At 36.3% G+C, this 14,037-nt stretch overlaps 2 protein-coding genes across 2 annotated transcripts; one reads left to right on the top strand and one right to left on the bottom strand.

Annotated features, from left to right (window-relative positions):
• Window positions 1–5,608: 5,608 nt before the first annotated feature.
• On the bottom strand, window positions 5,609–6,553 carry LOC143584626 (PLASMODESMATA CALLOSE-BINDING PROTEIN 1-like). The gene is made up of 3 exons (XM_077066638.1): window positions 6,444–6,553; window positions 5,774–6,013; window positions 5,609–5,667 (listed from the first exon to the last, which is right to left on the bottom strand). The coding sequence occupies exons 1-3, from the start codon at window positions 6,493–6,495 to the stop codon at window positions 5,609–5,611; spliced, it is 351 nt and encodes a 116-aa protein (XP_076922753.1). The 5' UTR covers window positions 6,496–6,553.
• A 2,339-nt stretch (window positions 6,554–8,892) lies between these two features.
• On the top strand, window positions 8,893–11,561 carry LOC143584625 (protein CANDIDATE G-PROTEIN COUPLED RECEPTOR 2-like). Its single transcript, XM_077066637.1, has 5 exons — window positions 8,893–9,189; window positions 10,574–10,765; window positions 10,876–11,035; window positions 11,120–11,325; window positions 11,484–11,561. Exons 1-5 carry the CDS (start codon window positions 8,899–8,901, stop codon window positions 11,559–11,561), a joined length of 927 nt encoding a protein of 308 aa, XP_076922752.1. The 5' UTR covers window positions 8,893–8,898.
• The last annotated feature ends 2,476 nt before the right edge of the window (window positions 11,562–14,037 follow it).

Raw genomic sequence — 14,037 nt, 5'->3', positions numbered from 1 at the left:
ACTGCAAATGATTTTATCACGGATAGACATGTTTGGTGGAAACAATGGTTTACCTCGTTAGAAATTTGGAAGGGGCAGGTTGTTGAGTATGAACGGTTAGCGTGGGTACAGATTAGAGGGATGCCGATCCACTTATGGGATGGAAAATTCTTTAACATGGTTGGGGAAAGTCTTGGCAAAGTTGTATCTGATTCGGTAGCCAATTGGTGCGATACTGACTTATCCGAGAGAATGTTTGCATTGTTACTAATAGGGTGAATCGAATTGATGAAACAGTGAGGGTGAAATGGAAAGATCAGGTACACTGGTTATCGGTGTTAGAAATAAAGGACAATTGGTGGAATGACATCCTTAGTCACAGTTTCACAAAGGGGGGGGGTGGTGGTTCTACAACCGACAAGTCTCCGTTCGGGTCTCCGGCGAAGAGGATGGAAGGTGAAAAGGTGGGGTCACAGAGAGGATCAGCCATTTATGAGGAGACGATTTCGGCGGCGGAAGATGCGTTGGATAGTCCCAACAAGGTGGTTTCAAGGATTGACGAGGCGACCACAAAGATTGAAGGGGGGTCTTCAAGGATTGAAAGGGGCAGTTTAAATGATGATGGGGTGGTCAGGTTGGCAAAGTCTTTTGGCTCTGATGCAGATCCATGTTTGACTCCACCTCCTCCTATAGGTAGGCCCATTTTCGGGGACACTGACCTTGGGCTTAACAACCTGTTTAATTCTGTTGGGTCCGAGGGGCTGGTTCCAGAAACTCAGATACCTGTGGAGAAGGATACATGGGGTTCTCAATTGGGCAGTGACCCTTTTAGCCTCGAGGAGTTAATTAAGAAAGTAGGAAGAGAAGCTCGGAAACCTGATCTCAATCGGGGGACATCGGTAAAATCTTGGGGAAATAACTCGATTATTCTAAGGAGAGTCATAAACGCTACTTCGTCACAAAGAAGACCTAAGCACTCTCTAAAACTGAGAGATACCCTGTGGTATTCGAAGGCTTCATTGGCTTCGAAGTTGAAGACTAGGCTAAATTTTAGTGAAGATGAAAATCTTTCTGAAGACGGATTTGAAGTGCAATCCGAACGAATTCGATCATCAGAGAAAGAGGTTGAGGTATGTCGAACGATTGTGGTTGGGGAGGATGTGGGTTTTAGGGTATCGGGTCATGAAAATAGGGTGGGTGATCTGATCGAAGGTGAAGAGGGGTTTATTGGTTTACTATGAATTTCTTAACTTATAACATACGCGAAGCAGGGGATGTTAATAAGATGGAGCAGGTGAGGGGCATCAAAACAAAACATCAGATTAATTTTATTGCCATTCAAGAAACACAAATGGTGGATATTTCAAAAATTAATATATTGGAGGGTTTTGGGATAATTCTCACTTTAATTTTGAGATTCAAGGTTCCACGGTCAGATCTGGTGGTCTAATTTTTATACGGGATGAGAAAGTTTTCAAGAAAAGACAAACGTTGTGTACTCGTAACTACATTCTGATTGAAGGTACAATGAAAGGTGTAGATGGGGTGGTTTTTGTGGTAAACGTATATGCACCTCAGGAGACATCACTAAAGAAAGATTTGTGGGAGGAATTGAACAGCCTAAAAAATGAGAAGGCCGGGGTTTGGATCTTCCTAGGCGACTTTAACTGTGTTAGGGATACATTTGAACGGAAGAATTCGGCTTTTTGTGCGGTAAGTGCGTCAGATTTCAATAGTTTTATTGTTCAAGCAGATTTAACTGAGTACAGGATGGGTGGGGGTTTGTTCACTTTTTTGTCGGAGGTTGGAGGGAAGTGTAGTAAAATCGATCGTATTCTGGTCGGTCATGACTTTGTTACTGCATGGCCTAATGCAACATTATTAGCATTGCCTAAAAATACTCGGATCATAGACCAGTGATTCTTTCGTGTGTTGATATTAAAAGTGGTCCGAAACCTTTTAAGTTTTTTAACTCTTGGTTGAGGAATAAGGACTTGGAGGGAGTGATTTTAGAGGCGTTTAGGGGGTGTAGAGTGTCGGGTCCACCGGACTTGTGTTTCACAAGGAAGTTAAAAGCTTGCAAGAATGCTATAAAGAAATGGAGATTTTTGGTGAATAAGGAGGAGATTGATCAGAAAGGTAAATGGTCGGCAAAGATTAATGAGTTGGATTCGTTGTCTGAGGTAAAAGACCTTACGGAAAGTGAGGTAAATGAAAGACTGGAGTGCAAATTAAAATTAGCAGAGTTAGAAAGGTGTCGTTTGTTGGATCTAAAACAAAGAGTCAGAATTAACTGGGCTATTGATGGGGATGGAAACTCTGCTTATTTTCATGGGATTATTAACTGCCACAAGAAAACAAACAATATTAATGGGCTTGATTTTGGGGGTGTGTGGGTAACAGATCCGGTTCTGATTGAAGAGGGGGTCAAAGATTTTTTTGTCAACAAATTCTCTGAGCCTTTAGAAGACAGGCCCATTTTCTTTAATCTGGGGCTACCTCGGTTATCGACAATGGAAGCAGTAAATATTATTAAACCTTTCACTAAAGATGAAATCAAACGAGCTATTTGGGACTGCGGTGGGGAAAAGGCACCGGGGCCGGATGGATTTACTTTTAAATTCATAAGAAAATTTTGGCAACTGTTTGAAGGCGATGTGGTGGGAATTCTAGATCATTATTACACACATGCGATGATAAGCAATGGATGCAATTCGAGTTTTATCTCACTTGTGCCTAAGGTAAATGATCCACAAAAAATTGAAGACTATAGACCAATAAACTTAATCGGGTGTATCCCGAAGATGATATCAAAAGTTCTGGCGAATCGAATGAAAGGGGTAATTGGGTCGATCATTGGTGAAGAACAATCGACATATGCATCGGGGAGAAACATAACTGAAGGGGCACTTATTTTGAATGAAATTGTTTCTTGGTGTAAAAAAAATAATAAAAGTACAATATTGTTTAAAGTAGACATTGATAAGGCATTTGATTCGGTTAACTGGAGGTTCATGGATTCTATCATGTCACAAATGAGATTTCCGGAAAGGTGGAGGCGGTGGGTGAAAGGCACGTTTAATACGGCGAGGTCTTCTATTTAATAAATGGGTCCCCGACTTCGGAATTCGACATAAAGAGGGGGGTTAGACAAGGGGATGCGTTGTCTCCATTTCTTTTCATAATAGCGATGGAAGCATTGAATGTGGCGATGCACTCGGCATGTGCGGCCGGTTTCTATAAAGGTATACAAACACCGCACAATGGTCCTCTCGTGTCACACCTTCTTTATGCGGATGATGTGGTGTTCATTGGTGAATGGTGTGAGAATAATATTATTAATCTGAAACGTATATTGAGATGCTTTCATTTGGCGTCCGGATTGAAAGTAAACTTACAAAAAAGCTCTTTGTATGGGGTTAAAGTAAATTTTGAAACGGTCAGTTCCATGGCTTCGATGTTAAATTGTAAAGCGAGTAAAGTGCCTTTTGTCTATCTCGGGCTTCCGATCGGCGCAAATATTAATCATAAAAAAAAACTGGAAACCAATTCTTGAAAAGTTTGACTCTGTTCTGTCCAAGTGGAAAGCTAAGGTTTTATCTTTTGGTGGGAGACTCGCGCTTGTTAAATCGGTTCTGGGAAGTTTGGGAGTTTATTACTTCTCGCTATTTAAAGCCCCCACGGGCATCCTCAGAAAGTTAGAATCAAAGCGAAGGAGGTTTCTTTGGGGTGGTAACGAGGATAACGAAAGGATAAGTTGGGTTGCTTAGCAAAAAATAATTAGAGATAAGGATAGAGGTGGGCTGGGAGTGGGGAGTCTAAAGGCTATTAACCTGACATTATTGGTAAAATGGTGGTCAAGGTACAAAAATGACAATTCCTCTTTGTGGGTCAAAGTAATTACCGCTATTCACACAGGTACGCAAAGTTGGCATGCATACCGGTTAAAAAATCTATTGGAGGAACTTGGAAGAATATTAATAACTTGGAGTCGGGGGCGAATGGTGAAAATTTAAATCTCTCAGCTAGGCTTAAAGTTCAAGTGGGCAGGGGAGATAAGACACAATTTTGGATTGATACATGGGCTGGTGAAAAGTCATTAAAAGATATGTTCCCCTTACTGTTCGGGAAGGAGTTGAAATTAGATGGATTTGGCGGTGGGCTAGGCCTGTTAGAGCTCCTGCAGCAAAAAATGAATTGGCCACTTGCAAAAGTTTGTTGGAAGGTTTGGAAATGAAAGACAAGCCAGATTTATGGTTGTGGAAGGATGTGGAGGGATCAGAGGTGGAGTATAGGGTGAAGAACCTAAGATGGGAAATGGATAATATGAAATATCAAAAGGTAGAAGATAACTTTTGGTTGAAATGCATTCTAATCAAAGTTAATTGTTTTGTGTGGAGACTTCTTTTGGATCGGGTGGTTACAAAAGAAGCACTTTTGGTAAGGGGTATTAATGTGGGAGATAATAAATGTGTTATCTGTGAAGCGGCGCCAGAATCGGCCTTGCACTTGATGGTGCGGTGCAAGGTGGCGAGATGGATATGGGCTATAATTCTTGAATGGGTTAAGTTACCGGGGTTTAATTTTTCTAAGTCTGTGCGAGAGATAATAGATTATCCAGCAAAGTTCAAGATGAATAAGATGGAGTGCGAGTTGATTCAAGCAATTGTTTTGGTTACGTGTTGGGAAATTTGGTTAACAAGAATGATATGTTATTCAATAAAAAGACGTTTTCGATGGTGAAGGTTATAAATGACATTAAGGTTATGTCATTCCTTTGGGTGTGTAATCGGAACAAGAGATTGGGTATTGACTGGGAGAAGTGGTGTCGTTTTCAATTTAGTTAGTTTTCTAGAAGTTTTTGTTTGGCCTAGGTTTACTTACGTCTTGTAAGTGTTCTTCTTTTTGGTTTTTTATAAAATTTGGCTTTCAAAAAAAAAGTAATAATGGACTAGTGGAGATTGGTACAACTTGTAACAACATGACGGTGGAACAAGCTAGTCAAAAGTTGATAAAAGAAGCCATTAACCTAGATATTCTCAAAAAGTGAAAGATTAAAGAGGTTTTGTCCTGCTTGTGGCTTTGGTTGGCCAGGATTCTAGGATTTTACTTCAAAATTTTGAACTTTCAAAAAAATATATATTTTACAAATACAAAGTATTGCTACCATTTTCTTTTTAGAAAAAAAAAAACATAACACTTTCAAGTTATAAAAGCAATGACGGAACTCGACTATATAAGAAGGTAAGCCGAAGTTTGTGGCCCCATAGGTCAAGCCATTAAGGCATTGCCTTTATAACCTGAAACTATTAGATTTTACTTAAAAGCATCTAGTATTTTGCATTTTAAAATATATATTCTATTGAAAACCCACAATCTTAAAAGTAAAAAAACTAAAGAATTTTCGGCTAACCAAAGCACCAAGGCAGACAAAATCTCCATAATCATTCATTCCTTAACAAAATATAGGTAACGACTTTTATCACATTTTAACTAGCTTGAACCACCTCATGGTGTCACACAAGTTGTGGATTGTTTAGCTTTAACATATTTAACCATCTTTCTTTTATTAAAAAAAAATCTTTAAAAGAAACAATAATACAAAAGGAGTATAAAATACTCATAATTATTAAAAATGAACCGTAAAGAAATACCTAGCAGAAGAAGGAAATGAACACCCATTAGAGCCTGTTCATACATACAAAAATAAATCATTAATAATTATAATAATAATAATAATAATAAAAGTAATTTAGATAAGATGTAGTGTTTGGGTACAAGGATATATACTAACTGGGGTCAGAGTTGGTGACCATGGCTGCACCATTGAAGTCACATGAGCCAGGGGCCTGACCCTTGGCTTGAAAATAGCTGTTGACAGCATAGTTGCAGTGGTCAATGACTGTGTCTGGGTTGTAGCATCTCCCACCTTGGTGTGTTTGGGTGCAGTCTGCACCGTTTCCACATGCATAGTCTATTGCCATTTGTAGCACCTTATCATTTACACCTTTCTTGCATATACACCAAGTACCACCTACACAACATAACATGTACATATAGTTGAATAATATGAAAATGTACAACTGTTACAAAATGAAGTACAAGTCAATATAGCATGACTGTTCATGTACCGACATTGTAGTTATAAGCAATGTACAACTTTCATAGCATAAAGTACAAGTTAACATTACATAATATGTAATATTGTAATGTCTATAGTCATTTTTTTTTATTATTTTCTTTTCTTATCTTTAAATCTACACAAGACTTGAACCCTCAAGCAAAAGTAATATTTAAAATCATTTTCTTAACATGTATATGTTTATAAGATAATAATAATAATAATAATAATAATAATGTATAACTAACAAACATCTTGTTTGCTAATATTATTATTATCTTCTTTTCTTTTTCTTTTTTTAATTTGGTTATGGAAAAAAGAAAAGAAAGAAAGAAATGCTTACTAGAGTGAGCAACCATGGAGAAAATGAGGAGAATAAGAAGGTGAGTAGCCATTGTTGAGATGAAATGCAGAAGAACAAGAAGGTTGGAGAAGATGAAGAGAGATAGTGAGGGTATGTGTATGGATGTAGCTTTAAAACCTTAAATGAAATGGTTAATATTTTGTCAAGATAAAAAATTGTATTGTCCATGATTTGTAACTGGATGTACTGAATGCATTATGAGTTGCATAGAAATCTGAATTTGGATATTCCTACTCTAGGAAAGGGAATTAAAGAAGATGATTGGTTGTTTGACATAAAATGTACTATATGATTTTAATATATTTTTCAGGGCTGACAATTCGTGTCTTAACAGGTTTAATAGGTAAGAAGTGACGTGCGTAACACAAATATCAAACATGAATACCACTCGTTTAACTACTTTATATGTCATGACTATAAGACAGTTTTAAGTTTTGTGTACCAATAAGGGAAAACGATGGAGTCTAGCATACTAATTTAAGTTATTTAAGAAAATAAAAAAACACATACCGCACTTCTTTGATTAACATGTCTTATCGTGTCTTAAACAGGTACCCAATTGTCAGCGCTAATATTTTTTAAATATTCTAGTGGTCCCCACTTTCTTTTAACGGTCAACAAACATATAATGCTTACGTATTTCGTACAGGGTGACTCAATGTTTAAAGGTCACCGCCAGCTGACCAAATTCATCCTTACGGAGCCCTTAAGCACCTCCAAGTTATCTCCAGTTATGGGGAAAACTCACCCGCCCGAAGGCCCACTGATGTTAATTCCCATATGCTCTCATGATCGAATTAGAATCACAAATATCATAGTATTTCTTCATTAAGTCACTCATGTCTTCCCAAAGTGTTGTAAGTGAGAATTAAACTTAAAGTTCTATTGAAAAACCCAAACTCTCTACCATTACACCGTATTCCACTAGCCACTACTAACTCTCCTACCTTAAGTTAAATCTAGAAAAAGCATTTTCTAGTAGTAATATAATCTTTTCTTTAACTTATAAAAAAGATTTTAAGATTGAAACACTAATAAAAGTTGATTGAATGAATTTAAAGTAAAATAAAAATAAACTTTTAAACCTGTAAATTACATTTGATATAATTAAAACTACATAGAAATCGGTAAGCTTAATTATTATTTACAGAATTTTCTATTTTAAACATGTCATTATTTCTAAATTATTTGTACCGCCAAGTAAAAATGTGAAATACCAATGGGATGGTGATTTATTGACAAATGTAAAGTTTTTAAACACCTAGGTTTAGAAAAAGGAGGTTTCAGGTACAAGTCTAGTGGACAATAAGGATTATTTAAGAAGTTCACTATTAAAAAAAAAAGTAAATATGTGAAATAAAATGTATGTTCCTATTAATTTAATAAAGCATTAAATAGTGGGCTATGGGCTGATTATAAGAGACTGACAAGGGCCCAGCCGGTGAGTTGTAAATTGGGTTATTCGGCTTCTCTCCAACGAGTATACTTTGGATTGTATTTCAAACAACCGACTATTATGGAGATGGATAAATGGACAATAATTCATCTCAGCAATATAACAAAAAGAATAAAAAATATTTAAACAGCGTATTAAATTGTGCAATATCGTGTTATTATAAGTTACAAACTACTACATGGAAGATCATAGTATAAATAAATATTAGCATCAAAATAGAAATATTTAACTAGCATATAACAAGATATATCACGATACTAGCACATCACAACATTTTGTAAGATCTTAATAAGAATAATTAACTAGCAAAATATTTTACTCAATATAATATTTCTCTTTTTGAACAGGTTCCAGCCCAACCCAACCCGAAACCGATCATAAACTAGTTTTGACTTTTGTTGACCAATTGAACCGGTTTCGATTTCTATACCAGTTTGTGCACCTCTAGTTGCAGTGTTGTTAAAACGCTACTCGTTAATCGGGCGGTGTGGTGGGGACTGGCGATTAATCGGATCGGATTTTAATGTACAATTTTCAGTTTTATACACACATACATTTTTTATATGTAATTTTCAGTTTTATACATACACACACATTTTGACCGAAAATTGACTGGAATATCGTTGAATCCGCTATTTTTTTGTTGGAATCTCGTCAAAAATTGTTGGTTTTGATCGGAATCTCACTTGAAACCGCCTATTTAACCTAATCCTGATGTTGGCCAGATCCGGCCATCGACGATTAACCCAAATTTAATCAATAAAGTGGAGGACGTGCAATTAATCGATCATGACCAAAAGTCCAAAACCGAACAAAATGGTAATTTATCTATCTATCATACATGAAAGCATCTTCTAGCCGGTGATCATATCCGCTTTGCGCGTCAACTACAAAGCTCTGCAATTTCAACACTGCACAAAATCAAATTAGGGTTTCAATATCACCACCAACACTGTTAATCCATTATTATGTAGAAAAATGGCATACAATCAAAGCACCCAGTATTTATTACCTCCAGCCGGAGACATCATCAACACCGATCGTCATCATCCATTATCCTCCTCCTCGCCGTTCAGCCACTACCAATGCCACGGCCTCTGGTACACCGCCGTCCTCTCCATCCCGGCGGTGTTGTTTGTACTGTACCTAGGGTTTCATTTGAAGAAGAATATTAAGAAGCTCCGGCACCGTCGCTCACATGTTATGATTACTTATTATGTTCTCCTTTGGTTCTCTGCTACTCTTAATCTCGCCTGGTGTTCTCTTCAGGTATTAGTTTAGCCTAGAGATAATAGATAATAATGATGCATATATGATTTGTTTTTCAATGCGTATGTGTGGTGTGCATATTTTAGAAGCTGGTCTAATGTTGTGTTGATTGTTATGTCGTACGGGCTAAGAGTTTGCTTAGATGCTTGTTATGTGCAAGGGTAAGAGTAAAGAGTGCGGTTTGGGTTCGGAATAGAAGTAAAGTTTAGTGCTTGATGATGGAGACAACAAAACTACTTGGATAAGATAGGACTTTTTGCAGGTCTAAGCTATTTCTAAAGTTGTGAATCAATTGGTTTCAACAAGCACAAACTAGGCGCAAGGCCCAAATGCCCAATGCTTCTGATTTCTTGAGATGACGACTGTACAGTTGGCACGCTTAAAAACTTGAATGTTTGTTAATGATATGGTTCTAGGGGTTTAGTGGATTTTACCTTTAGTTAGGCAGGCGCCTCTTGTACATCAGAAGCTTTGTGCATCAGGATGTTCTGCATAATACATAATACAAATAGATTTTTAGGTTGTACATATAGGTTAGTCATATATGAATTCATGTATAGAGCTTATTGATTTCTCAGTTTTGGGTACGTGATGCTAGAAACCTATGAGAAATATATTTTTTTCTTTACAAATAACATGTGTCTCGCGTACATCGTACTTGATGTGATGTGCTTTGGCTCTGGACTCTATCGAACGCCTCAGTGCACCTCATACGTTTTAGAATCAAGGTGGATCAGAATATTGTTAGCTTCAATAGATACCATGTGTAAATTTTCCCTACCGTGCTTTTTTTGGACCATAAAAATTTTCATACTCTGCCTTTTTAAGCTACTTCTAGTGTTTGATTTAGGTGATTGTTCATTTCGATAAATACCGTGCGATAAGTTTTTACACCTTGTTTTATTTGGTTAATCTAAATGAGATTGATGCCAAACTTTTTTTTGAATCACTTGTTGAATGCTAGTTTTTTTACAAAAAGAAAGAAAAAGAGTTTTTGTGGATAGGTATCTGTTCAAGTAGGAGCTTTGTTAATTTAATATGCATTTGTTTTCTCTTGCAAATTGAATTTCCCGCTGAATCTATGTATGGAGTGTGAAGTTTGTTCTTCACATCAAATAAAGTAGATGGGTAAAAGTGGTAATAGATTGATTTCATACCGTCTGTTATCTATTTTCAAAACCGTTTCATTTAATTGAGTGAGGATCCATAGATGAGGCTAAGGCAAATATCATTTTGTTACAAGTCTGTACAACTTTGAGCATTCTTATTGCTTTAGTACCAAAAAATTTTGTTGTACGTTACAGATTTGGATTTAACTGTCTAGTTTTGAGTTTTAAGTGGTTAAGTGGTGTTAAATCTTAAATCTTGGATTATGTTGATGCAGGTGTGGCAGTGCGTTCCCGGGAAAGAATTATCTTATAATCTATTGTCATTGCTAACCGCATTGGGAACACTGTGTTTAGAGATTAGCTTGGTGGCCTTCTTACTGCAAGAAAGCTATGCAAGCGGGTTGGAAGCATTAGCTCATACTTTTATAATTTCAGGCCTCATTGTTGGAGCAGATATACTTCTTAAGGTAATAGACATTATCTTTGTTCTTGATTGTCTGTATTCACTAGTTTAATTTTACAATAACCTTTTCCTTGACATGTTTTCTTGTTTTTCATTTTCTTGTTACGCCATCAGACAATTTGTGTGTTTGGATTCAATGTTCCACTTTTCATGGATGGTGCAACCGCTCATCAAGGGAAATGGTGCTTGTGGACAGTTGATACACTATTGCTGACATGTACATATGGCTATATACTTTTTGTGTATTACTCAACTTGGAGAGATAAACTACCTCGTAAGACGGTTGTTATCAGTAGATCTTTTATATATCTCAATGTTTATAAACCAATATGTAATACACCATCATCTTTTTATGCAGCTAGACCAGCATTTTACAATTATGTTGTTGTCATGTTCGTGATTACTGGAATCGCGTTATTTGGTTGTGGGCTTGCTGCATTTGGCGTGGGATTTGGACATTGGTACCTAAAATATGTTTATATTTATTATAACATAGTACAAAACAACGATGGACCGTATATAACACTTGGTTTGTATCTGAATTATTCTGTTTTGTTGCAGACTGTATAGTTTTGTTGTTATCTGCTACCACGCACTCTATCTTCCCTTTGTGTATATAACTTTCTTAGCGGATTTCTTTCGGGTAATGTATATTATTGGTTTGGTTTTATAATGAAAAACGTTATATGTATGGGGATATGATATGATTTTGGTGTTTTCAGGAAGAAGATTGGCTTTTGGATAACGCATACTACTCCGAGATGAAGGATGCTGGGTTCTTTGATTCTGATTTGGAATAAGTGGAAGTAATTATTGTGTCTCCACCTTGTTGACATGGAATAATTAGAATCAGCTTGTAAGACATGTTGTATTGTTAATCTTACTTATCTGTGGTCAAGTGTACTTTTTAGTAAATACCGTCTTTTAATGGTGTTAACGTTTGATCTGCGTTGGGTGAAACTGGTTTGATACGTGTTGTGTTTCATGTCTAACGAGTGAAATCGGCTAAAAGTTTAGAAGTTGGCTAAATGTGAAATGTGTCAATTGAGCTGACTTGAATCAAATGGGTTATAAAATGCATAAACCCCATGTTATTGTAAGGAAGTTTATATCATTATGTAGTAGTGTGCATCGCTTTCTTTTTAAACTTAAAACTTGTTCAACAATGGATTGGTATGACCCAACGCAATTGGTTTGGTCCATTTTGAAATGTTTTAACAGTTTTAACTGAACTTGTTTTAACATGTTATCTAATCTGTTAAATTATGTTATATTAGTAGTCAAAAATGTTCTTTCTAATCCTTTTGTCCAGTTAGAGGGGTGTTTGCGAAGTTCATATGTTAAGCTTGATTGGTTTGGTTTTTTGTGGTTGTTTGATACAAGATATAGTCGAATTTGTGATATTAGCTTGAATCCATCCACATTCCCACATGTTTTGTTGCATCAAAGTACTTTAATTATTGATGGCGTAGGTACGTTTATCCACTTATAAATAAGAGAAGCCTAGTAGCTAAAAAGCTATAACTCTAAAAGCTCCAACCGCAAATTGAGAAGCTTAAAGCCTTCTCCCCATAGTTTCTAGGTTGACAAGCTTAGAGCATCTCCAATGCATAACACTGGTTCTTATTTCAAACCTCCAACTCAGCATGCTACATTAGATTTCAAACCAACATATAAAAACCTTTATTTCTTCTCCAGTGGTTCTTAACTCGTTCTTATTTCAAACCGCCACCTCACTATCCATCTCAAACCTACTTTTCCCTTTATTAATCTATAACAATTTATATATTTTGTAACTAATTATTTTATATTTTGTATATATTAAATAAATTAAACAGTGATAAACCATATTTTCAATAACTCTTTTTTTTGAACGGCCAACTAAGTAACGCCGGGTACCCCGTACGCGGCCCCCATTGGCTAAACGTAGCCTGAGCCGGCCACTAGTCCGGACGGACGGACCCCCTAGCGGTCCACCTGCTGAGGGATTCACCGGATAAACCCGACCCCCACGCCCGTCAAACGGCACGACAGCGAGGAGCCGGTAAAACCGGGTGAGATCAGGACTTGAACCCTGGCAAGCCTAGTAGCTTATTATTTATATATTTCAATTACTCTTTTATTTTCAAATTTTTACTATGTAAAATGATTATTTTATCATCTTCTTTTATACATTAATTAAAAAGGAAAATTATATACAAAACATTCTCAACCATTCAATTCTTATCATCACTCACCTCTCCCCACTCACCAATCACCTCTTCTCTATTTATCTTCTTTTCTTTTTCTTTGATAATTCTACAAAATGTCCTTCTCCAAACCGTTTTGGATTCACGGACCGATTGTTGTCTCTCTCATCCATCTGCCAACCTCCAATGGTGAAGGTAAGTTCATGAATTTAGTTTGAAATACAAAACGCTTGCCACATCACACCATTGGATATGCCCTTAGGGAGCTGTTCATTAAAAACTCAAAAAAAGTCACCTCTGACATGACATAAAGCAAAAGTCTTTTAAAAAACAACTCACTGACATAAAGCACATAGTAAGTATGTTACACAAAAAAAGGATGGCTTGCCTGAGTGTACTAAGTCGAGGAGTTTCCCTTTCCACTTATAGAAGTCAATCTTCTCCGAGGAAGCTCCCAGATTGTCTATAAAAGGAGACTCATACACCCGATATTATCATCTCATTCTCTTTAATCTCTCTTCATACATTATTCTCTTCTTAACTCTAAAGATCATAACTTATTCTCAAGCCAGGGCTGATCGCATGAGATCCCCTCCCGCGGTGAGACTAACGATTATGTTCTTGTTCTTAGCAGGCTAGAAAGCTTTGAGCTAGCAGTTAATCCTTAAATAGCCATATTCTTATTGTCACTATACCCATTGTGACAAACAAAATATGCTTATAACACATACACGAGAAAATACAAACATAAACTATTATATATATATATATATATATATATATATATTAAAAACCAAAAAGCTGACATCTCACATTTTTTACTGTTCATCGTTTAAGCAGTTTCAGCCACATATTTTTGTCACACTTGAGTTCAACTGCTACTAGAAAAATAATCCACGTGTAACCACCAGTTTCAATTTCACCCATCGGTATATTCCCATTTTCATTAGTAATTAGATATCATCTCCTACCACATCAAAATTTAATTAATTAACATCAAATATTTTTCACAAAAAAGTATATATCATTTTATTTTGACCAAGTTAAAATTTACAAATCATTAAAACATTCTCTTGTCAAAAGAAAA

The sequence above is a fragment of the Bidens hawaiensis genome, unplaced genomic scaffold, assembly GCF_021521415.1.
Source record: "Bidens hawaiensis isolate Kalapana, Puna unplaced genomic scaffold, B.hawaiensis_p1.1 tig00033212_1, whole genome shotgun sequence".
Lineage (NCBI taxonomy): Eukaryota > Viridiplantae > Streptophyta > Magnoliopsida > Asterales > Asteraceae > Bidens > Bidens hawaiensis.
The sequence above is the reverse complement of the archived record's forward strand: the minus strand, read 5'-3'. Positions and strand labels throughout refer to the sequence as shown.